The sequence below is a fragment of the Pristiophorus japonicus genome, chromosome 3 (assembly GCF_044704955.1).
Source record: "Pristiophorus japonicus isolate sPriJap1 chromosome 3, sPriJap1.hap1, whole genome shotgun sequence".
NCBI lineage: Eukaryota > Metazoa > Chordata > Chondrichthyes > Pristiophoridae > Pristiophorus > Pristiophorus japonicus.
The window spans coordinates 189,054,276-189,079,149 of record NC_091979.1 but is presented as its reverse complement, the minus strand read 5'-3'; the positions used below and the strand labels follow the sequence as shown (position 1 = coordinate 189,079,149).

Here is a 24,874-nt window from a genome sequence, read left to right as displayed (position 1 = left end):
AAGACCTAGCTCTGTCAAGCCTGTGTGGTGGCTGGTGTGCAACGGTCACCATACGTTTTTAAAAAAAAATCCACGCACAGGCATCTTCCACCCTTCAAGATGTCGTTCCGGACCTGGAATATTAGGTCCTTCATTGAAACACGTGTGAACTCAACCTTTTTTGGCGTGGAAGCAAGTCATCCTCGTTTCGAGGGACTGCCTATGATGATGATGATGATATTCCCATGACATTACTCACGGTGAGTCAGAGGAGATGCTTGACTTAACCATTACTTCTCAATTTATCTTGTCTGCTTCTTGCTATTTTCTCAACTTAAAAAAAAATCACATTTGCTGGGAGAAGGACTGGCAGAATGAGTTCTCTGAATTTTCTAGACTTGTTAAATAATTACTAATTAAAAACAAATGTACATGTAAATTTTACCTGTTACAGGTTTTCTTCATTCCCATGTTTAGGCAAAGTATGTACATTTGAAATCCAGACTCTGCAACATTGGCTGTAGCTTCAGAGACCCAGGCATTTTCTAAATCTACACTCTGCCCCTGACTCATTAGAATCCTTATTGTGGCCGCTGTTGGAGGAGTGAAGTTTGGATCGGCTACTCCACAGACTGGGAGATGTTTTCAAATTTGTTTTGGCTTCTTTGATGGTGTGGCTAGATTGAGTAGCACTGCTGATTGAAAGGACTGCTATGTGGGTTAAGTGGTCCAGTAACATACTTTACTGTGAATCCAGCTGTTTGAGGGAAACTATTATTATAACCTGGAACTGGAAGGTGAGTGAGTCATGCAAAATTCAAAGTGTTGTCCTAAACAGTCATTGCAAAGGGTTCTGGCACATTGTAACTGTGTAAAAATTCCTCATCTATTTTTCACAAACGATGTGTACTTCAATCCCATCAGCAGGAAACTCTATTCAACTCTGCCTCCCCACGTGAGTAATGGGCCAAATTTTGCTGGAGTGTGGGGCATCTCGTGGCGTGCCACATTAGTTATATTTTTTCCTGCACCTTTCAATTCTCAAACATTTTGTGCAGTAACTTGCTGGAAGTACGAACTGATAACGGTTGTGATGAGGGCAACGGGGCACCTAGGACCTTGGTGAATGACGAGACCAACAGTCTATCTCCTTAACCAATGAGATTTAAGGATTACGAAAGAAACAGGAACAATGGAGAAGGAATTGGGGTGAATTAGGGTCAAATCAGGTAGAGAGAGAGAGAAATGGAGAGGAAATATTGGTTTAAGAGAGAGATAAAGAGAGACAGAAAAAGTAAGAAAAAAAATTAACATCTAAAATTTTATAAACACGGAACAATTTACTACCTGCAGGAATGAGGCTCCACAGTTTCAATTGTTCCCTTTCTGAACCAGCGAGCTTGAGTGGCATTGCAGGAACATAAATCCCATAAATCTCATCATTAAAAAGGTCCTTCCATCGTTTAGTACTAGACCTAACTTTCTGTGGCTAGTTTAATTTATATTTACAGTGCAAATGCAGCAATTCCTTGAAACTCACGGGGAGGTTGAGGCGAGCTGCCGTTTTCACGACGCTAACAGTGAGTGGCGTAAATTGTCCAGCAACTTGTGGCGTTTTGCAACTCATACCGCATCTCTTCCTCGCCACAGATTGCTGGGTTACACACTAATAACGGCATGTGATTTTCCCACCAAATTCTGGACTACGGTGCACATCTTTCCCCCAATCAGTATGTATGCAACACAACGTACTTTTCACTGCTCCTGCCCCCACCTCCCCCTTCGTGTGTTGGGTAAGTTGTCACCTTGGACAGAATTACTGGCAGTAGTCTGTGCGTCCAGGAGTCTTTATCATTTAATTTGTGTACTAGCTCCATTTTCCCTACCCCCCCACCTCCCCATTCCAATCACAATTTTCTGGTCTTCCAAGACCACATTAACTGGGGCCTGGCAGGTAGATGAGCACCAGCTCTAAATAAGCTGCCAGGAAAGATGGGTGGGTGATGGTGATATCAATGGGAAGGTGCCTTGTCTCTCTACAAGTTATTCAGCAGGTATTGGTTGTGAAGCGCTTTGGGATGTTCTGAGGTCATGAAAGGTGCTGTAGAGATGCCAGTCTTTTTTTATACAAATAGCTTTTGATTGCAAAACAAGTAAAAAAAACACTTGCTTTTTTTCTGGTATCATAAGCTTAAGTGCTGGGTAACACATTTAGGGTCCAGAAACCATTGCATTGATTTGATACATTAGGTTTCAACTTCTAAGGGTACGAGAGGTATATCCTAGGCAGCATGCTCCTAGTTTGTCAGTTATCATAGAATCATACAGCGGAAAAGGCCATTCAGCCCATTGTGCCTGAGCCAGCTCTTTCAAAGCTATTCCAATTAGGCCTACTCCTCTGTCTTGTGTCACTGCAGCCCAGCATTTGTGGAGGTGCTTCTATTGGAGATTCATGATCCGTTACAAATGTTCACACATAATACTACCACAGGGAGTGGTTGAGGCAAATAGTATTTGATGCATTTAGGTGGAAGCTAGATAAACATATCAGGGAAAAGGAAATAAAGGGTTATGCTGATAAAGTTAGATGAGGAAGGATGAGAGGCGGCTCGAGTGGAGCATAAATGCCAGCATGGACTGGTTGGGTCAAATGGCCTGTTTCTGTGCTGTATATTCCATGTTATACAAGATTCACAATGTGGATGCTAATGCAGCTTTAATACTATCCATACAATAAGTGAAGAGCCACATCATTTGTTATTTGAACAAGGAAATGGCAGACCAATTGAACAAATACTGTCTTCACTAAGGAAGACACAAATAACTTCCTGAAAATACTAGGTGACCGAGGGTCTAGCGAGAAAGTGGAACTGAGGGAAATCCTTATTAGTCAGGAAATGGTGTTAGGGAAATTGAAGGGACTGAAGGCCAGAGTACTCTGCATCCCAGAGTACTTAAGGAAGTGGCCCTAGAAACAGTAGATGCATTGGTGATCATTTTCCAACATTCCATGGACCCTGGATCAGTTCCTATGGATTGGAGTGTAGCTAATGTAACCCCACTGTTTAAAAAAGGAGGGAGAGAGAAAACAGGGAATTATAGACCGGTTAGCCTGACATCGGTGGTGGGGAAAATGCCAGAATCAATTATTAAAAATGTAATAGCAGCACATTTGGAAAGCAGTGACAGGATCGGTCCAAGTCAGCATGGATTTATGAAAGGGAAATCATGCTTGACAAATCTTCTAGAATTTTTTGAGGATGTAGCTAGTAGAGTGGATAAGGGAGAACTAGTGAATGTGGTGTATTTGGACTTTCAAAAGGCCTTTGACAAGGTCCCACAAGAGATTAGTGTGCAAAATTAAAACACATGGTATTGGGGGTAATGTATTGACGTGGATAGAGAACTGGTTGGCAGACAGGAAGCAAAGAGTGGGAACAAACGGGTCCTTTTCAGAATGGCAGGCAGTGACTAGTGGGATGCTGCAGAGTTCAGTGCCGGGACCCCAGCTATTTACAATATACATTCATGATTTAGATGAAGGAATTGAATGTAATATCTCCAAGTTTGCAGATGACACTAAGCTGGGTGGCAGTGCATGCTGCGAGGAGGATGCTAGGAGGCTGCAAGGGGACTTGGACAGGTTAGGTGAGTGGGCAAATGCATTGCAGATGCGATATAATGTGGATAAGTGTTAAAGCCAAGGAAGTGGCATACAAATTGGCCAGAAATAGCAGCGAACCTGGGGACTGGGAGAAATTTAGAACTCAGCAGAGGAGGACAAAGGGTTTGATTAGGACAGGGAAAATGGAGTACGAGAAGAAGCTTGCAGGGAACATTAAGGCGGATTGCAAAAGTTTCTATAGGTATGTAAAGAGAAAAAGGTTGGTGAAGACAAACGTAGGTCCCCTGCAGTCAGAATCAGGGGAAGTCATAACGGGGAACAAAGAAATGGCGGATCAATTGAACAAGTACTTTGGTTCGGTATTCACTAAGGAGGATACAAACAACCTTCCGGATATAAAAGGGGTCAGAGGGTCTAGTAAGGAAGAGGAACTGAGGGAAATCTTTATTAGTCGGGAAATTGTGTTGGGGAAATTGATGGGATTGAAGGCAGATAAATCCCCAGGGCCTGATGGCCTGCATCCTAGAGTACTTAAGGAGGTGGCCTTGGAAATAGCGGATGCATTGACAGTCATTTTCCAACATTCCATTGACTCTGGATCAGTTCCTATGGAGTGGAGGGTAGCCAATGTAACCCCACTTTTTAAAAAAGGAGGGAGAGAGAAAACAGGGAATTATAGACCGGTCAGCCTGACCTCAGTAGTGGGTAAAATGATGGAATCAATTATTAAGGATGTCATAGCAGCGCATCTGGAAAATGGTGACATGATAGGTCCAAGTCAGCATGGATTTGTGAAAGGGAAATCATGCTTGACAAATCTTCTGGAATTTTTTGAGGATGTTTCCAGTAAAGTGGACAAAGGAGAACCAGTTGATGTGGTATATTTGGACTTTCAGAAGGCTTTCGACAAGGTCCCACACAAGAGATTAATGTGCAAAGTTAAAGCACATGGGATTGGGGGTAGTGTGCTGACGTGGATTGAGAACTGGTTGTCAGACAGGAAGCAAAGAGTAGGAGTAAACGGGTACTTTTCAGAATGGCAGGCAGTGACTAGTGGAGTGCCGCAAGGTTCTGTGCTGGGGCCCCAGCTGTTTACATTGTACATTAATGATTTAGACGAGGGGATTAAATGCAGTATCTCCAAATTTGCGGATGATACTAAGTTGGGTGGCAGTGTGAGCTGCGAGGAGGATGCTATTAGGCTGCAGAGTGACTTGGATAGGTTAGGTGAGTGGGCAAATGCATGGCAGATGAAGTATAATGTGGATAAATGTGAGGTTATCCACTTTGGTGGTAAAAACAGAGAGACAGACTATTATCTGAATGGTGACAGATTAGGAAAAGGGAAGGTGCAACGAGACCTGGGTGTCATGGTACATCAGTCATTGAAGGTTGGCATGCAGGTACAGCAGGCGGTTAAGAAAGCAAATGGCATGTTGGCCTTCATAGCGAGGGGATTTGAATACAGGGGCAGGGAGGTGTTGCTACAGTTGTACAGGGCCTTGGTGAGGCCACACCTGGAGTATTGTGTACAGTTTTGGTCTCCTAACTTGAGGAAGGACATTCTTGCTATTGAGGGAGTGCAGCGAAGGTTCACCAGACTGATTCCCGGGATGGCGGGACTGACCTATCAAGAAAGATTGGATCAATTGGGCTTGTATTCACTGGAGTTCAGAAGAATGAGAGGGGACCTCATAGAAACGTTTAAAATTCTGACGGGTTTAGACAGGTTAGATGCAGAAAGAATGTTCCCAATGTTGGGGAAGTCCAGAACCAGGGGTCACAGTCTGAGGATAAGGGGTAAGCCATTTAGGACCGAGATGAGGAGAAACTTCTTCACCCAGAGAGTGGTGAACCTGTGGAATTCTCTACCACAGAAAGTAGTTGAGGCCAATTCACTAAATATATTCAAAAGGGAGTTAGATGAAGTCCTTACTACTCGGGGGATCAAGGGTTATGGCGAGAAAGCAGGAAGGGGGTACTGAAGTTTCATGTTCAGCCATGAACTCATTGAATGGCGGTGCAGGCTAGAAGGGCTGAATGGCCTGCTCCTGCACCTATTTTCTATGTTTCTATGTTTCTATGAGGTTATCCACTTTGGTGGCAAAAACACAAAGGCAGATTATTGTCTGAATGGTGACACATTAGTAAAAGGGGAGGTGCAACAAGACCTGGGTGTCATGGTACATCAGTCATTGAAGGCAGGCATGCAGGTACAGCAGGCAGTAAAGAAAGCAAATGGCATGCTGGCCTTCATAGCGAGGGGATTTGAGTATAGGAGCAGGGAGGTCTTACTGCAGTTATACAGGGCCTTGGTGAGACCACACCTTGAGTATTGTGTGCCGTTTTGGTCTCCTAATCTGAGGAAGGACATTCTTGCTATTGAGGGAGTGCAGCGAAGGTTCACCAGACTGATTCCCGGGATGGCAGGACTGACATAGGAAGAAAAACTGGATCGACTAGGCTTATATTGACTGGAATTTAGAAGAATGAGAGGGGATCTCATAGAAACATATAAAATTCTGAAGGGATTAGACAGATTAGTTGCAGGAAGCATGTTCCCGATGTTGGGGAAGTCCAGAACCAGGGGTCACAGTCTAAGGATAAGGGGTAAGCCATTTAGGACCGAGATGAGGAGAAACTTCTTCACTCAGAGAATTGTGAACTGTGGAATTCTCTACCACAGAAAGTTGTTAAGGTCAAGTTTGTTAGATATATTCAAAAGTGAGTTAGATGTGGCCCTTACGGCTAAAGGGATCAAGTGGTATGGAGAGAAAGCAGGAAAGGAGTACTGAAATCAGCCATGATATTGAATGGTGGTGCGGGCACAAAGGGTCAAATGGCCTACTCCTGCACCTACTTTCTATGTTTCTAAACTTATGAATTGCAGAGACCCATAACAGCCCCCAGTAGAACTTCACTAGCCATTCCTCCCGAGGTTGAATCTTTTCCATTCAATCCCTTTTGCTTTCTCTTGCGAAGATGGTTCCAAGTCAGCTGGTTAATGTGCCATTAATTCCACGTGCCTCCATCGTCTTGAAAAATCTTACGTGCTTAACTTTGTCAGATGTCGTCTGAAGAATCCAAATGGATGATATCTTACACAACCTTTGTGCATTCATGTAGTTAATACCTTAAATAATTCAATTCGACCTTTGAGATGTCATTTTTAAAACCATGCTCTTCGTATTCTAGCTGAACAATCTTACCATTTCTTGAAATACTCTTGAGCACATTTCTTACTGCTTCTTGATGCATTCATGCCTCACTCCTTACCTGAATATTATGTTTCCTCTGATCCTCAGTGCTGAAGGAGTTTTCAGAGATGCTATTCATAGCATCATCCAATTCCTTGAGCGTTCTAGTGTGTTTAAGTGCCCCGTAGACACTTAAAACCTTGAAATTTCTTGGATACATGCTTTACTGACCTCCAAATACACTAGATTCCTGAGGCAATTTGGGTGGATCTGCAGTTTGACCACAGTCTTTGTTTCTGAAGACTGATGTAAAAAATTAATTTACCATGCCTGCCATTTCCAGAACATAATATTTCTGCTCAATTTCCCTCCCTTGTCTATTTTAAACAGCTTATTTCACCCCTCGTTGATACCTATAAGAAACTTTTTATTTAAAAAAAATGAAAAGCACTTTTGTTTTATTTGGGAGGGGGGAGGGGGAATGTTTGTGCTCATCAAGATTAAAAGTATCTGTACTTGGGAGTGGATCATATTTTCCTTTTTATTGCTTTGTGTCTAATCAGGTATTTCATGTGCCAGATGTAGAATTAAGCTTCCTCTTCTGTCTCCCATAAAAACATCTCCCCTCTAGCCTCAGAATGACGAGCCTTTACTATACCATTCTATTACGCTCTTTTATTTTTAAAAAACTGTACAGCCGTACTTACATTTCAGTCCTTGCACAAGCCACGTATCGCACTCCTGAGTTTTGTTTTAACATGACTTTTCTAGCTGTATTCTGAACTTTAGTCACCTGTACCATTTTCCACCAGTTGAAATTAGGTTTATTAGGAAATTAATCAACTTGTGATTATAGCACAGAAGGAGGTTATTCAGCCCATCGTGTCTCTGCCGGCTCTTTGAAAAAGCTATCCAATGTCCCGCTCCACTGCTCTTTCCCCAAAGCCCTGCAGTTGTTTTCCTTTTCAATTATATATTCAGTTCTCTTTCAAAAGTTGCTATTAAATCTGCTTCCACCACCCTTTCAGGCATCGATTTCCAGATCGTAACAACTCGCTGCGTTTAAAAAAAAATTCTCCTAATCCCCTCTGGCTTTGCCAATTATCTTAAATCTGCCTCCTCTAGTTACTGGCCCTCCTGCCAGTGGAAACAATTTCTCCTTATTTACTCCATCAAATCCCTTCATAATTTTGAACATCTCTATTCAATCCCCCCTTAGCCTTCCCTGTTCTAAGAAGAACAATTCCAGCTTCTCTAGTCTCGTCATGTAACTAAAGTCCCGTATCCCTGGCATCAGATAAGCATTATAGAATTGATTTTCTGGGGGGGCAAAACACCTAGGACTCTCAGGATTAAAGATTAATTTGTCCTCCTTGCACAGTCCTGATGTGTCTCGCCTTTTCAGCTATGGGTCAGTTATGCCTCTTGGGTGTTGGATAATTTATATTGATGAGGGATATCGTTTGGGAGTGGAAAACGTGTCTACTTTCTGCACCCAGTGTCAGCGCGAAGCTAAGACAATTGTAGCACGAGCTAATTGCAGAGCAAATTCCCCCTCTGTATTCTCTCCAGTAATTATCCTTCACTGTCATTACAATGCTGCTGCGACAATTCTATTTCTATCCATATAGCTTCTTTGCATAATTCATTTAGTGTTGATTAATGGACTGCTCTGTGCCTTTGATGTGCTCACCTGGAGTTGGATTGAGATTGATGAAACTTATTTAGCTTTAGGATTTTGCATCAGATTTGGTCGATTCAACCTCGGATCCTGTAGGTGAAAGGACAGTGTTCTAACATTCTGCTGTTCTGGGTGATGCCACTCCTGATGCCACTCGGCTTGTGGTCTTTAAATACATTTGAAATAGATCTTAAAATCTGTGATTTGTCACAAGTAAGTGCACACTTTGGCTTCCCCACCACTCTGAAACGTCATTACGCTGCTACTGCTTATCCAAGGAGGAGAAACCCTTTAAACCAGATTTTAGGAGTTATGGAGATCTTGGGGTTCATGAATTGCATGTTTTACATCGAGTCTCTGAAGTCCATTATGTGGGAACCAAATAAATTCTGTGCAAGTATTTTATGTTGCTCACAGATAAGACGGTGATCTCTTTCTTAAGCACATAAATTAGGCTAACTCTCCAGCATATTACCACAGGAGGTGCCAGCCTTCCTAGGTGACATGAAGCTAAAATTCTGTCTGCCTCTTCCCATGGTTTGGGTGGACGTTAATGGCATGATTTGAAGTAGAATGAAAGAACTTGCATTTATATAGTGCCTTTCACAACCTCAGGACATTCTAAAGCTTTACAGCCAATGAAGTAATTTTGAGGTGTAGGCTCTGTTGTAATGTAGCAGGGAGATCCCGCAGTATCCTGGCAGACATTCCTCATTCAACCAATAAAAGAAACTAGCTTCATTTATCCCGCTGCTGTTAGTGGGAGAATGTTGACACGGGATGGCCGCTGCATTAGCCTATGTAACAGTTTGTTGTGTGTGCATGAAGCACTTGATGTGATGAGACACTATAAATGTAGGGCTTTTTTCAAAATTACCCCTGATTTTGTAGAACTTCAGAAAATCACTGGTTTAAAAAAAACGCAGCCACAGTCTTGCGTGTTTGTGTGGCTGGTGTTAACGGGCATTGCAGAGAGCATGTAATATATTACAAGCAGGCAGCTGACTATAGCGTTCCATGTGAACCTGCTGCTTGCCTTGTATTTTAAACAATGCATCCATTCTTTCCTTTTACTCTGAAAGTTTTGGTATTAAAGCATAAATCATAATACTGTTTGGAAGTTCTGGGGGTCTGGGTATTCTCTGTGTAATCCACCTTTGTTTTGTTCATGTGCAGAATTGACACTAAATCCTCCAGAAGGAATTGTTGCAGGTAAGCAATGCCGCATTGTTTAATTTTCAATAACCACCGCCCCCCCCCCTCCAGCCTTCCATATGTCTGCAGGCAGTTAATTGCATTTAAGCTATTACAGTATCAAAAAATATGCATACCAGGCATATCATTGAATATATATTGCACTCTCCGTATGTATTACATTGAACCAGGTGCTTCTAAAGATGCACAAAGGCACTATGTCATTAAGTCACTGGTCAAATGATGCAGGCTTTTTCTTTTATAGATTTCCCCTTAAATGTAAATTTACATATTTTACTGTAACATTATTAAACTTAACAGTAAAATTATTTTTCGTGTCTTTGAGTATGTTTTTACTTGAAAATCCTAGCCTTGATAACTTGATATATTTGCCAGGAGTGACAGTTAGACCACACTTGGTGCACTGTGAACAGTTCTGGTCTCCATATTATAAAAAGTCCATATTATAAAAGGATGTAGAGGCACTGGAGAAGGTGCAAAAAAGATTGACAAGAATGATACCAGAATGGAGAGATTCTAACTATCAGTTAAGACTGAGCAGGCTGGGACTCTTCTCTCGAAAGGAGAAGGCTGAGGGGTGACCTAATAGAGGTCTTTAAAATTATGAAAGGGTTTGATAGAGTAGATGTAGAGAAAATATTTCCACTTGTGAGGAATCTAAAACTAGGGGCCATAAATATAAGTTGGTCATTAATAAATCCAATAAGGAATTAAGGAGTGGTAGGAATGTGGAACTTGCTACCACAAGGAGCGGTTGAGGTGAATAGCATAGATCCATTTAAGGGAAGCTAAATAAACACATGAGGGAGAAGGGAATGGAAGGATATGCTGATAGGGTTAGATGATATCGGATGGGAGGAGGCTCTTGCGGAGCATTAACTGGCATAGATCTGTTGGGCCGAATGGCCTGTTTCTGTGCTGTAAATTCTTTGTAATTCTTTCAGATAAAGGGGTCCCACAATTTGTGCAGAATTTCCCATGATACATCAGTACGTTTTTTTCTTTACTGCTCTGAGGTTGTCTCAGAGAGATTGACTCAATGTACAGATATCTTCCCAAAACAAATTACCATTTACATGCTGCTAATCATCAGGTACTTACCTACAACCTGATGCATCTTGTATTTCGCTTTGTTGTGTATCCTGGCAGGGAGTCAAAACCAAGTATAGTCTTCAGATGAAGCAGCTTAGAGGCTGGAACTTATTGGATCAGGGTGCACAGTCACAAATTCTATCCTTATTTTTATATTTTCATTATAAATTCCTACGTCCCCATTTATAATGGGAACTGCCCATATAAACCTGTCATGCTGTAATTGCGCCTTCCTGTTTGCGGTGCCACTGCAGCATTTCCATTGGACCATAGGAACAGGAGGAGGCCATTCCGCCCCTCGAGCCCTTTCAGTTAGATCATGGCTGATCTGTATCTTAACTCCATTTACCTGCCTCACCCCTGAATGGCCTCGTTCTAATTTTAAGGTTATGCACCTTGTTCTGGACTCCACTACCAGAGGAAATAGTTTCTCTCTATCTACTCTATTAAATTCTTCAATCATCTTAAACATCTCAATTATATCACCCCTTAATCTTCTATACTCGAGGGAATACTCAAAGGAATGGAGCGAGAATGTAATTTTTAAATGTATTGATCGACATAGATAATCAAGGCCACTTTGTTCATTATTTTGCAAAAACTGTAAACGTCATGTAATTCGATTTCCACCAAACACTAGTTGAAATGCCAGGTAATAAGAACATAGTTTGGTTGTTATGTAATCGTATGTCGGTGGCCCTGTTGATGCATTGAGTGTTTAATAGCAAGCCCCATTATAAAATAGCATATCTTCCGATCACCACAAGTAACACCACAAGAAATCCTCATGTTTCAAAATGAGGTTTCAAGATATTTGATATGTTCCATTGTGGCAGGGCAGTGATTGTCTATCAGCAGATTTTAGGTTTGTGTCCAAGTGATTCTATTTTCTGCCATTCACAGGTCCCATCAATGAGGAGAACTTCTTCGAATGGGAGGCCTTAATCATGTAAGATTGAAAGCTTTATAGTATGTTTCCCCCTACTCCATTGTTCCAAGTAGCTTGTCCCTTCAATGCATAACCATTGGTGCCTTTCACTTGATCTGGAAAAGCACGCGAGTGAATCATAAAGTGCTCTAATGATGCTCTTCAGCAAAGACTGGAACTAGCAACCACAGTCATTCATGGCAACAACTGCCCTTGTTGGACACCTATCAGCAAAGGAGCAAAACCTGATGTATTGTGTCTGTAGTCAGAGAGATGAAGATTAAACACGAACTGGGTACTGTTGCAATCCTGCCGTGTTCGCAACCGCATAAAATTAGTTCACTAAATGTTTACTGTTCCATAGTGCTCATTAACACACAAGCAACCTGTAAACAAATTGATGTATTAATTCTATTCTGTGCAACAGAGTGGTCTACTAGGTGGCACATAATACAACAAGCAAACCACCATATACCAATTTCAAATGCAGTATAAGTATGAGGCACGATGGATCACAAATCCAGATCACAAACCTCCCTGGGTTCAACCCACACAAACCTGGGATAAACATCACCTTCTGCCTCTCCCGCTAGTTCAACGCACATAAACCTGGGATAAACATCACTTACCCTCTCCTGCTGGTTCAACTTACACAAACTTGGAATAAGCACCACCCATGGTTTAGCCAACCTGAATCCAGAATATCTGTCTATGGTGCTTTAATGGTAATTAAACATTCTTAATTCAAAGGAGGAATCTTTCATTGGGATGCTTTCAGGAAAAAACGGCCACTTTGAAAGTTGGTGCACTATGATGTTGATGATGATTGGGTTTCTGCCTTGTATTGGGCCCAAGTTTTGGGCCGCGCCGCTGGACGCACGTTTTTCGCGCCCGAAAGTGCGCCTAAAATATACTTACAGATTCTCCGACTCCCTGCAGGTCCTCTGGAGCTGGGCACGGTGCAGCACGAGCTGTGGGGGGCGGAGCCAGGTCCCTGTGCCGAAAACAGTGCCGGGACCTCTGCACAGGCGCGCTACAGTGGGCTCCAGGCGCCCAAAACTGTGTGTGAGGGGCCCAAGCACGCAGCCCCTAGCCCTGGCCAAATGGGCTCACTGGGACGGCGTGGATCAGGCTGCACCTCCCAAGCCCAGCTACTGCTTCCTCCCTTCAGCTGGCTCTCCCAACCCCCCTCCCGCTCCGACTCCCCCTCAACCCGACTCTTCCCCCCCCCACCCCCCCGGGACCTGACCCGACTCGACTCCTGCTCCCCCGCCCTGACTCCCGCTCCTTTCCCGGACCCGACCTGACTCTCTTTTTCCCCCCCCCCCCCCCCCCATCCCAGACCCAACTCGACTCCTGTTCCCCCGCTCCCCTCCCCCCCCCCCCGCGACCCGATTCCCGACCCCCGGCCGGGCCCTTTGCCTCCCTCTCCTCTCCTCTCCCCTCACTCTCTCCTCTCTCCTCTCTCCCTCCCCCTCTCTCTCCCCCTCCCTCCCTCCTCCCCTCCCCCTCCCCTCCTCCCTCCCTCCCTCCTCCTCCCCCACTCCCTCCTCCTCCTCCCTCCACTCACTCACTCACTCCCTCCCTTCCCCTCTCACCCTCCTCCCTCTCACCCTCCTCCCTCTCACCCTCCTCCCTCTCACCCTCCTCCCTTCACCCTCCTCCCTCTCACCCTCCTCCCTCTCCCCTCCTCCCTCTCACCCTCCTCCCTCTCACCCTCCTCCCTCTCACCCTCCTCCCTCTCACCCTCCTCCCTCTCACCCTCCTCCCTCTCACCCTCCTCCCTCTCACCTCCCTCCCTCTCACCCTCCTCCCTCTCACCCTCCTCCCTCTCACCCTCCTCCCCTCTCACCCTCCTCCCTCTCACCCTCCCTCCCTCTCACCCTCCCTCCCTCTCACCCTCCCTCCCTCTCACCCTCCCTCCCTCTCACCCTCCCTCCCTCTCACCCTCCCTCCCTCTCACCCTCCCTCCCTCTCACCCTCCCTCCCTCTCACCCTCCCTCCCTCTCACCCTCCCTCCCTCTCACCCTCCCTCCCTCTCACCCTCCCTCCCTCTCACCCTCCCTCCCTCTCACCCTCCCTCCCTCTCACCCTCCCTCCCTCTCACCCTCCCTCCCTCTCACCCTCCCTCCCTCTCACCCTCCCTCCCTCTCACCCTCCCTCCCTCTCACCCTCCCTCCCTCTCACCCTCCCTCCCTCTCACCCTCCCTCCCTCTCACCCTCCCTCCCTCTCACCCTCCCTCCCTCTCACCCTCCCTCCCTCTCACCCTCCCTCCCTCTCACCCTCCCTCCCTCTCACCCTCCCTCCCTCTCACCCTCCCTCCCTCTCACCCTCCCTCCCTCTCACCCTCCCTCCCTCTCACCCTCCCTCCCTCTCTCCCTCCCTCCCACTCTCCCTCCCTCCCACTCTCCCTCCCTCCCACTCTCCCTCCCTCCCACTCTCCCTCCCTCCCACTCTCCCTCCCTCCCACTCTCCCTCCTCCCTCTCCCCCTCCCCCTCCCCTCGCTGTCAGAAACACAGGCCCCAAGTTGCCACATGATTTGCTCCTGATTTTTAGGAGCAACTGGTGTAGAACGGAGTATCTTAGAAATGTGAATTCTCCACATTTAGTTTTCTGCAGTTCTAGTCAGGTAGAACAGTTTGACTTTGGAACTGAATTTTTTTTTCAAAAGGGGGCGTGTCAGGTCACTGACGCCTGATTTGAAAGTTTCCACAATGAAAACGTACTCCAAACTAACTTAGAATGGAGCAAGTGAAGATTTTTGTACGCTTGAAAAAACCTTGTCTACACTTTAAAAAATCAGGCGCAGGTTACAAATTAGGCGTCGGGAGCGAGGTTGGGGGGCGGGGGGGAAGGGAAGTCATTAAATTCTACAATCAATCCTTAGTTATACTTATACAAATATTATACAAATAAATCCAACCTGAATAAAAATTTATAAGCAAAGAAAAGATTAAATAAATCATGTTCCTACCTGTGTGAAAGTGCTTCAGGCAGGCCTTTCAGGCAGCGGTGTGGCATCGGTCTCGGGGCCAGGCAGCAAGCAGTGCTTCAGGCAGCGGTGTGGCGTCAGTCTCGATGGCAGGGGCAGGCAGCAAGCAGCCTTGGTGCTTGAGGCAGGCCTTCATTCCCCGCGAAGATGCAGCACCCGGACGAACTTGAGGCCATTCGGCCATGGGATTGCAGCGGCGTCAGTGGCTGGTCGGGAGCAGCAGCAGCCTTCGAGCTGTGAGGGGGACTGACTGCTAAAAGCACTCCCTCACACACAGAACTATCAAGAAAATTAAAATGCAAGCCTTTGCAAGGGTTCAATAAACAAATTTTCTCTTTTTCTGCAGCACTTTTAAAAATGGCCGAGTGCCAATGTTTACTTCAGACTGCGCGTGCACGAACGCTCCAACGCGCACGCGCAGGGTTGCCGGCACCAAAAAAACTCATTTAAATTGTACCCGCCCCCTCCTACTTACAAAATCGGCGCGAGTGGTAGGCTCCGCCCCCTGTGCGCCGTGCCAAGCAGACATCGAGCTGCAAGGAGCTCGAGAATACCGCGTTTTTTTTCAGGCGTCGCTTTCGGCGCGAAAAACAGGCGCCCAGCTCTGAGGGGCGCCTTTTTCGCCGCGTGTGGAAACTTAGGGCCACAGACACTGACAGACAGAAAGAGAGAGACACTGATAGAGACACACTGGGGGGAGGGGAGGGGAGGGTGGGGGGGCCCATCCCAGCACGCTATTGGAGGGCTCCCAGTGCTGCAGTCGGTAAGTAGAAAATGTTTTATTTATTGATAATTTAAAAAAAAAATTATTAATTTTTTTGATTGATTTATTGGTTGATTAGTTGATGTATTTATCATTTATTATTGATGATGGCTCTTTATTTGTAAAACTGAAGTGTTTAATGTTTGTAAACTTCCCTTTCTCTCCCCCCCCCCCCCCCCCCCCTGCCCCTTCCCTACGCCTAATTTGTAACCTGCGCTTGATTTTCTAAGTGTAGGCAAGGTTTTTCTGAGCGTACAAAAATCTACATTTACTCCATTCTAAGTTAGTTTGGAGTAAGTTTTTGCTGCCTAAACTTTCAAAATGTGCGTAAGTGGCCGGACACGCCCATTTTGAAAAAAAAATCTGTTCCAAACTGAAACTGTTCTAACTGACTAGAACTGGAGCCAACTAAATGCCGAGAATTGCAATTTCTAAGATACTCCATTCTAAACCAGTTACTCCAAAAAAACAGGAGCAACTCAGGCCGAAACTTGGCCCCATTGTCTCCAGTGTTTTGACTCACCACCTCAAGTCACCTTCAGCTTTGTACTTGGTTTCTGCTGGCTGTTGGAATCCTCTGCTAAGAAACATTGTATGTACAGAGATTTAGTACATTCGATGGAAGAACTATGATGGATTCTATATGGGCATTTGGTGACTGAGGGAAACTGAGCTAAATTTATATAATACAGTAGAAATGTTAAGGGAATAGAATTCTGTGTACTGTATATGGTTTAAAAATTGGAACAGGCTTGTCAACTCACTTAATATGGCAGTTTCAGCAAACAAGTCCATACAGTAAAGAATGAGATGTAAAAATTGGCAGACTTTGCGAGATGGCATGCTACGTGCCTTAAGCAACGCTAGTTTCCTAACCAGTGAAGTGACTGTGATATTGGAAGGCTCAGTGCGGTTCTGATGAGCAAGCAAGTAGTTTGCCAGGCAATGGTTGCCAATCTTTGTGCTATGGGAGCATTTAATTAACTAATAGCAGAATAAACAGAACATATAACTTGTACAAAACCAATTAGATGTGGTTTCCAAGTAAAATTTGGCAATGGGTGGGACTGTATTTAGTGTATTGAGCTTTTGCTATGGAGTAATTGAAGAGAATTATCCTTGGATTTGAGTCTTTATTTGGGTGGGGAATTCAGTTCATAATGCCTTCAGAACTTGTGCTTGTTCATACGGCGTTTTCTGAAATTGCTAGGAGGCATCCAGTGATGGATAGATACCCTTCTATATGAATATAGGGAGTATGATTAAGAAGTTTGCAGATGACACTAAAATTGGCTGTGTGGTTGATAATGAAGAGGAAAGTCATGGGCTGCAGGAGGATATCAATCTACTGGTCAGGTGGGCAGAGCAGTGGCAAATGGAATTTAATTCAGAGAAGTGTGAGGTGATGCACTTTGGGAGGGCTAATAAGGAAAGGGTATACACATTACACGGTAGGCCATTTAATAGTGTAGATGAACAAAGGGACCTTGGAGTACTTGTCCACAGATCCCTGAAAGTAGCAGGCCAGGTGGATAAGGTGGTTAAGAAGGCATACGGAATGCTTGCCTTTATTGATCGAGGCATAGAATATAAGAGCAGAAATGTTATGCTTAAATTGTATAATACTTTGGTTAGGCCACAGCTGGAGTATTGCGTGCAGTTCTGGTCTCCGTATAATAGGAAGGACGTGATTGCACGAGAGAGGGTGCAGAGGAGATTTACTTGGATGCTGCCTGGAATGGAGAATTTTAGTTATGAGGACAGATTGGGTAGGCTAGGTTTGTTCTCATTAGACCAGAGGAGGTTGAGAGGAGACCTCATTGAAGTGTACAAAATATTGAGGGGCCTGGACATAGTGGATAGTAAGGGTCTATTTCCATTGGTAGAGGGGTCTATTACGAGGGGGCATAGTTTTATGATGGTTGGTGGAAGGTTGAGAAAGGATTTGAGGGGTGGGGGGGGGCTTCTTTTCGCAGAGGGTTGTGGGGATCTGGAACTCACTGCCTGTAAGAGTGGTGGATGAAGAAACCCTCACCACTTTTAAGAGATGGTTGGATGGGCACTTAAAGTGCTGTAGCCTGCAGGGTTACGGACCGAGAGCTGGTAATTGGGATTAGACTGGATGACATATGATGATTTAAAGGATGGACAAAAATAAACTTTATTAAATCAGACATTTGTTTGGAGTTGACTATCCTGTGCTTGATATGCTCCCTGGTTCTGTTGTGTGGAGACTTGAAGGGGAGCTCAGTCCTAAGCACAGAACCGTTCCAGTGTTCTGAGAGCATTACAGTAAAAACAGGTGAGAATTGAGACCAATTGAAATTAGCATAAGGATATTGATGAAAAATTATGTCCTGTTGAGAAATAAAGCATTGCCCCAAATGATTGGTTCAGCAAGAAAAAAACCTGAAAGGGAGATCATAGAATCTTACAGCACAGAAGGATGCCATTTGGCCCATCGTGCCAGTGTAATCTCTTTGAATAAGCTACCCAATTAGGTCCATTCCCCTGTTCTTTCCCCATAACTATTGAATCTGGTTCCACCACATTTTCAGGCAGTGCATTCCAGATCATCATAACATTAAAAAAAAATCTACACATCCCTTGCCTCCCCTCCCCCCCCCCAAGCCCCCAGGCCCCAGTTCTTTTGCCAATTATCTTAAATCTGTTTCCTATGGTTGCTGACCCTCCTGCCAGTGGAAACAGTTTCTCCTTATCTACTCTCTCAAAACCCCATATAATTGTGAACATCGTGTTTAGGATTTTGGAATTGTGTAGAAGGAGCATCATGTGGAAGGGAAGAAAGTTCACAAGGACACTAACCAGGGAGAGCTCGGAGAGTTCTGGCTTGTGCTCTGCAATCGCAACCTGTAGGACTGGATTGAGGTTGCCTAAGCTCATCTCATGTAGGATCCTTAAGAGAATTTCATCAGTCTGGGCTGGACTTCAGTTCAGGTCCCACAAGAAAAGAAAGACTCGCATTTATACAGCGCCTCTCGCAACCCCCAAGCATTCATAAGTGCTTTACAGTCAATGAAGCACTTTTTGAAGGGTAATCGCAGTTGTAGTGAACGGCGTAGCCAATTTGTACACAGCAAGGTCCCACAAACTGCTATGTGATAATGACCAGATAAATGTTTTTTATTGCTATTGGTTCCGGGATAAATATTGGCCACAGCACCAGGGAGAAACCCCCCAGCTCTTCTTCAAGTTAGTGCCATGGGATCTTTTACGTCCACCTGAAAGGGCAGGCAGGGCCTCAGTTTAACAACTCATCGGAAAATGCTGCACCTTCAACAGTGCAGCACTTTCCTCATATTGCACTGGATTTTGTACTCGAGTCTCTGGAGTAGGATTTGAACCCACAATCTTTTGACTCTGATGCGAGCGTGCTACCCACTGATCCACGGCTGATACTTGTGGACTGTGCTAACCCTTTTCACCGTCCAGCCCCCAACTCAACGGCACTCATTTATTAGGTTTGTTGCATATTATCCAACATTGACTTTTAAAATAGTTTTAGTGGAAACACCAAGTTTGAATCAGACCATCTGGTGCCTACCTTTTTTGTACATTTTTCCCATGCGGTTGTACTAACAAAAGCATATCTACTTGCAGGCACAGCTAAAGAGAATTGGAAAAAGTGCCTTTCTGATGTGAACAGAAATTAAAAAGTTAGATCTGATTGGAAATTAATTGGTGTCTTTATTGAGACAGACCTTTAAGAAAGCTATGGTTTTGTCTGCCTGTCTTGGGTGAGATGCATGGTGCTGAAACAAGTCCCAAATTGCTGTTTCTGGAAATCTCAGTGGATCAGGCAGTATCTGTGGAGAGAAAAACAAAGTTAACGTTTCGGGTCGATGGCCCTTCGTCGTCGACCCGAAACGTTAACTTTGTTTTTCTCTCCACAGATGCTGCCTGACCCGCTGAGATTTCCAGCATTCTCTGTTTTTATTTCAGATTCCGGCATCCGCAGTATTTTGCTTTTGCCCAAATTGCTGCCGCTTGTCTTAGCGGGTAGTCTCTTAAATTCTGTGCATTTCAGCTTCAGGTTAGACTCCATAAAACAGAGTCAGGGGCAGTGCAAGTAAGCTTACAGTAAGTGTGACCAGAGGCAATAGTTTGGCGTGTTAGAAAACTATTCTGCAAGTCTGTGCACTGAACATTTAACTTGCATTTGGGATGAATGGGATTAGATTGGGTTAGTGGTTTCTTCTCCTTGTCCCAAGGGCAAAGATTTTTTTTAAATCATTTATTTCCAGTCTTCATGAAATGGAGTTGATTGGCATGTGTTCCTTCAGAGCAGAGTGGCAGCTTTATTGCAAGTGGGATGGACAGACAATTGGGAAGTGTAATTGTGTCTTAACAGGATCTGACTGAGCTAGAAATCTTAATATTTGTTTTAAACATCTCCAGCCCTCTTTCCCAGTGAATCCCATTGTCAGACCTTCTTCACGGCTGATTTACAGTGACGTCTGCATGTCTGCTTACTGTATTTCGGCTACATTTAAAATAATTTCCACAACCCTCTCATCTCTTTCTTGTGGGAAAGGGAGGAGAATATTTATAAATGTTACTCCAATGTGTGTGCACAAGGCGAATTGGAATTCCCCAGGTATTTTGCTCATGTTTGTTGCTGTCATTTGCTGATATCTCCCAACTGTATTTTTACAAACATAAAAGAGAATGGTTAAGGTGAATTTGAAAGGGTAATTATCCCTTCTACAACCTCATCAAGGGTGTTCCCTCATTCCATGACTTTAGCTAACACCTACGTTCAATTGGGCCAATTTCTGCACTCTCTGGGAAGAATCCAAATCCTGATTTTTAAAGCGGTCTTTGTTACCATCCCAATGCTTTTCTTGTCCACTTTAAATGTCTTAGACTGAAAGTCTACTGGCCAAAGATTACAATATAAGTTCCAGCTAGGTGCAATGATCTTACATTTCCTATACTTCAAAACTTAATTGGCTGTTGTAAAGCGCTTTGGGACATCTGGTTGGCAAGTCTTCCTTTCTTTCTTGAAACTGTCCAGCTATCCAGAGCCCAAAGGAGGCTGATGGCCAGATGGATTTTTGAATAAAAAAGGTGGGGGAAGAGAAAAACAAAGCAAATTAGAAAAGTAAGATGTAGAAGCTAACAGGAAAATAAATAGGGATAAAGTAATGCCTTGCATTTGATGTTTTTAACTTAGCAAAGTACTGTACCAAATGAAGGTTAGACCCAGAGTAGAGAGGACAATTGGTGAAGTAGAGTTAGTTCAAGAGTTACATTTTAAAGAGGCTTTTGAAGATTGGGAGAGATTTGGTAAGATGGAGGGCTTTGGGAAATGAATTCGATTCTGAGGGCAAGATGGCTGAAAATGGTGAGATGGTTAGGAAGGACAGTGGTGATAAGCGGGCATGATAATGTTAGAGGATGTGAGCTATTCCAATAAATTTCCTCTGCATCCTTTCCAAGGACTTGACATCATTCCTAAAGTGTGGTGCCTAGAATTGACCACACTACTCCAGCTGAGGCTGAGTCAGTGTTTTATAAATTGCCTCTGCTAGAAGATTGCTTACATAGAATGACATAGATTATACAGCACCGAAATTCCCTGGATTCTGGGGCAGTCCCAGTGGATTGGAAAACCGCAAATGTAACGTCCCTATTTAAAAAAGGAGGCAGACAAAAAACAGGAAACTATGGACCAGTTAGCTTAACATCTGTCGTTGAGAGAATGCTGGAGTCCATTATTAAGGAAGCAGTAGCAAGACATTTGGAAAAGCTTAATTCAATCAAACAGAGAGTCAGCATGGTTTTATAAAAGAGAAATCATGTTTGACAAATTTGCTGGAGTTCTTTGAGGATGTAACGAACAGGGTGGATAAGGGGGAACCAGTGGATGTGGTGTATTTGGATTTCCAGAAGGCATTTGATAAGGTGCTACATAAAAGGTTACTGCACAAAATAATAGTTCACGAGGTTGGGGGTAATATATTAGCATGGATAGAGGTTTGGCTACCTGACAGAAAACAGAGTCGGGATAAATGGATCCGGTTGATAAGGGATCGGTGCTGGGTTGTCAACAATTTACAATCTATATTAATGACCTGGATGAAGGAACCGAGTGTAATGTAGCCAAGTTTGCTGAACAAAGCTGCGTGGGAAAGCAAGTTGTGAGGAGGACACAAAAAATCTGTAAAGGGATACAGACAGGCTAAGTGACTGGGCAAATATTTGGCAAATGGAGTATAATGTGGGAAAATGTGTGGTTATCCACTTTGGCAGAAAAAATAGAAAAGCAGATTATAATTTAAATGGAGAAAAATTGCAGTGTGCTGCAGTACAGAGGGACCTGGGGATCCTTGTGCATGAAACACAAAACATAATATGCAGGTACAGCAAGTAATCAGGAAGGCAAATGGAATGTTACCCTTTATTACAAGGGGGATGGAGTATAAAAGCAAAGAAGTCCTGCTACAACTGTACAGGGTATTGGTGAGGCCACACCTAGAGTACTGCGTACAGTTTTGGTCTCCGTATTTAAGAAAGGATATACTTCCATTGGAGGCTGTTCAGAGAAGGTTAACTAGGTTGATTCCGGAGACGAGGGAGTTAACTTATGAAGATAGATTGAGTAGGTTGGGCCTATACTCATTGGCGTTCAGAAGAATGAGAGATGATCTTATCGAAACATGTAAGATAATGATGGGGCTCGACAAGGTGGATGCAGAGAGGATATTTCCACTCATAGGGGAAATTAAAACTAGGGAACATAGGGCCCAAGTTTCCACACGATAAAAAATGGGCGCCCCTCCGAGCTGGGCGTCCGTTTTTCGCACCTAAAACAGCGCCGGAAAAAAAACGCGCGATTCTGGAGCGCCCTGCAGCTCCTTGGCTGTTTGGCGCGGCGCCCAGGGGGGCGGAGCCAACACTCGCGCCGATTTTGTAAGTGGGAGGGGGCAGGTACCATTTAAATTAGTTTTTTCCCTGATGGCAACCCTGCGCGTGTGCGTTGGAGCGTTCACGCACGCGCAGTGTGAAAGAAACATTGGCACTCGGCCATTTTTGTAGTTCTTTGTAGCTGTTTAATTTTTGAACCTTTTTTAATAAAAGCACATTGCCATCAGCACTGAAGTAGGCTGCAGGAAGCCTCAAAGTTGAGGCAGCCGTTTCCCTCCCCCCTCCCCGCCCGTCGTCGGGAACAAACGGCTGACTCCTCTCACCCCGCGGGAATGACCCCCCCCCCGCGGGATTGGGATTGGACGGCCCCCCCCCCCCCCAAACGGGAACGAATGGCTCCCCCCCCCCCCGCGGGATTGGGATTGGACGGCTTTCTACTTACCCCCCCCCCCCCCACTTTGCGGGAACGAATGGCTTTCTCCTCCACCCCCCCCCCCCCGCGGGAACGAACGGCTCCCCGCCCCCCCCCCCGCGGGAACGAACGCCTGCAGCATTCTCCGTGGCTGAAGCACTTTCACACAGGTAGGAAGATGGTTTATTTAATCTTTTCTTTGCTTATAAATGTTTATTCAGGTTGGATTTATTTGTATAATATTTGTAGAAGTATAAATAAGGATTTATTATAGAATTTAATGACTCCCCCCCCCCCCCCCCCCCCACCTCGTTCTGGACGCCTAATTTGTAACCTGCGCCTGATTTTTTAATGTGTAGACAAGGTTTTTTCAGTTCTACAAAAATCTTCACTTGCTCCATTCTAAGTTAGTTTGGAGTACGTTTTCACTGTGGAAACTTTCAAATCAGGCGTCAGTGGCCGGACACACCCCCTTTTGAAGAAAAAAATTCTGTTCCAAAGTGGAACTGTTCTACCTGACTAGAACTGCAGAAAAAAAAATGTGGAGAATTGCGATTTCTAAGATAGTCCGTTCTGGAAACTTGGGCCCATAGTCTCAGAATAAGGGATCGCCCATTTAAAACTGAGATGAGGAATTTCTTCTCTGAGGGTTGTAAATGTATGGAATTCTCTGCCCCAGAGAGCTGTGGAGGTTGGGTCATTGAATATATTTAAGACGGAGGTAGACAGATTTTTGAGAGATAAGGGAATAAAGGGTTATGGGGAGCGGGCAGGGAAATGGAGCTGAGTCCATGATCAGATCAGCCATGATCTTATTAAATGGCGGAGGGGTCAAATGGCCTACTCCTACACCTATTTCTTATGTTCTTATGAAACATGCCATTCGGCCCAACTGTTCCATGCTGGTGTTTATGTGCCACACAAGCCTCCTCCCACCCTGCTTCATCTAACCCTATCAGCATAACCTTCTATTCCTTTCTCCCTCACATGTTTTATCCAGCTTTTGCTTAACTGCATCAATGCTATTCACCTCAACAACTACATATGGTCGTAATTTCCACATTCTAATAACTCTCAGGGTAAGGAAGTTTCTCTTGAATTCCTTATTGATTTTAGTGACTATCTTATATTTCCAGCTCCTAGTTTTGGTCCCCCACAAGTGAAAATATTTTCTCTCTGTCTACCTTATCAACCCCTTTAATAATCTTGAAGACCTCTATCTGGTCACCCTGAGCCTTTTTTCTAGAGAAAAGACACCCAGCCTGATAGGTATAACCTCTTCATTCTGGTATCATCCTTGTAAATCTTTTTTCACCTTCTCCAGTGCGTCTATATCTTTTTTATAATATGGAGAACAGAACTGTACACAGTACTCCAACTGTGGTCCAACCAAGGTTCTATATAATTTAATAGAAGTTCTCCGCTATTCACAATTATGTCCCTCTAGAAATGAACCTCAGTGCTTTGTGTGCATTTTTCATGGCTTTATTAACCTGTGTCACTACTTTTTAGTGGTTTGTGCATCCGTATCCCCAGATTCCCTTTGCCAATGTTCTCATTAAGCCCCGGGTCTGCTCAGCTGTCTGGAGGTCCTGCGCAGGCTGCTTGCCGGCTTTAGAATAGGAAGAACAGCGCATGCACGGTTATTTAAATAGGCCATGCAGCCCGTTAAGGGGGCCGCGCACCCAAAACAAAATTAAAAGGAATTAAATGCTTTTCTACCCCATTTAGTCTCTTTTAATGGAGATGAGTGGTGGGTAAATGGTGCGTGTGGTTGAACCATGTGGTGAGTAGGCTTGATGCTCTTTTCTTGTCCTCGTTTCGCACACTTCGGTGTAGTCCAGGTGACTGTTCTGAACAGCTCCAGACCTGTGCTGTTTTCCAAACCTCAATTATGTGGCATATCTTCAGTGGCCAGTTCAGAACCACTAATTTTAAATGTACAATGGGTGTCTTTTTTTTTAAGAAGTTGTATTTGTTGACTTGTATCGCACAGAAAATAATTATCAAAAACAATTATTTGAAAGCGATACAGGTGCTTTTATCTTAAAAAAACCTTGAAATTAGAGCTTTTAAAGCTGTTTTCTGTTGCCTGTA

The 24,874-nt window shown here is 44.4% G+C and overlaps 1 protein-coding gene across 1 annotated transcript in view; it reads left to right on the top strand.

Moving 5' to 3' along the window:
- The window catches only part of ube2g2 (ubiquitin-conjugating enzyme E2G 2 (UBC7 homolog, yeast)), a 66,542-nt gene that overhangs the window by 22,357 nt on the left and 19,311 nt on the right, over positions 1-24,874 (top strand). The window contains exons 2-3 of the mRNA XM_070876113.1: positions 9,659-9,694; positions 11,693-11,738. Of these exons, the coding sequence (XP_070732214.1) occupies positions 9,659-9,694; positions 11,693-11,738 (82 nt within the window). The remainder of the gene's footprint in view (positions 1-9,658; positions 9,695-11,692; positions 11,739-24,874) is intronic.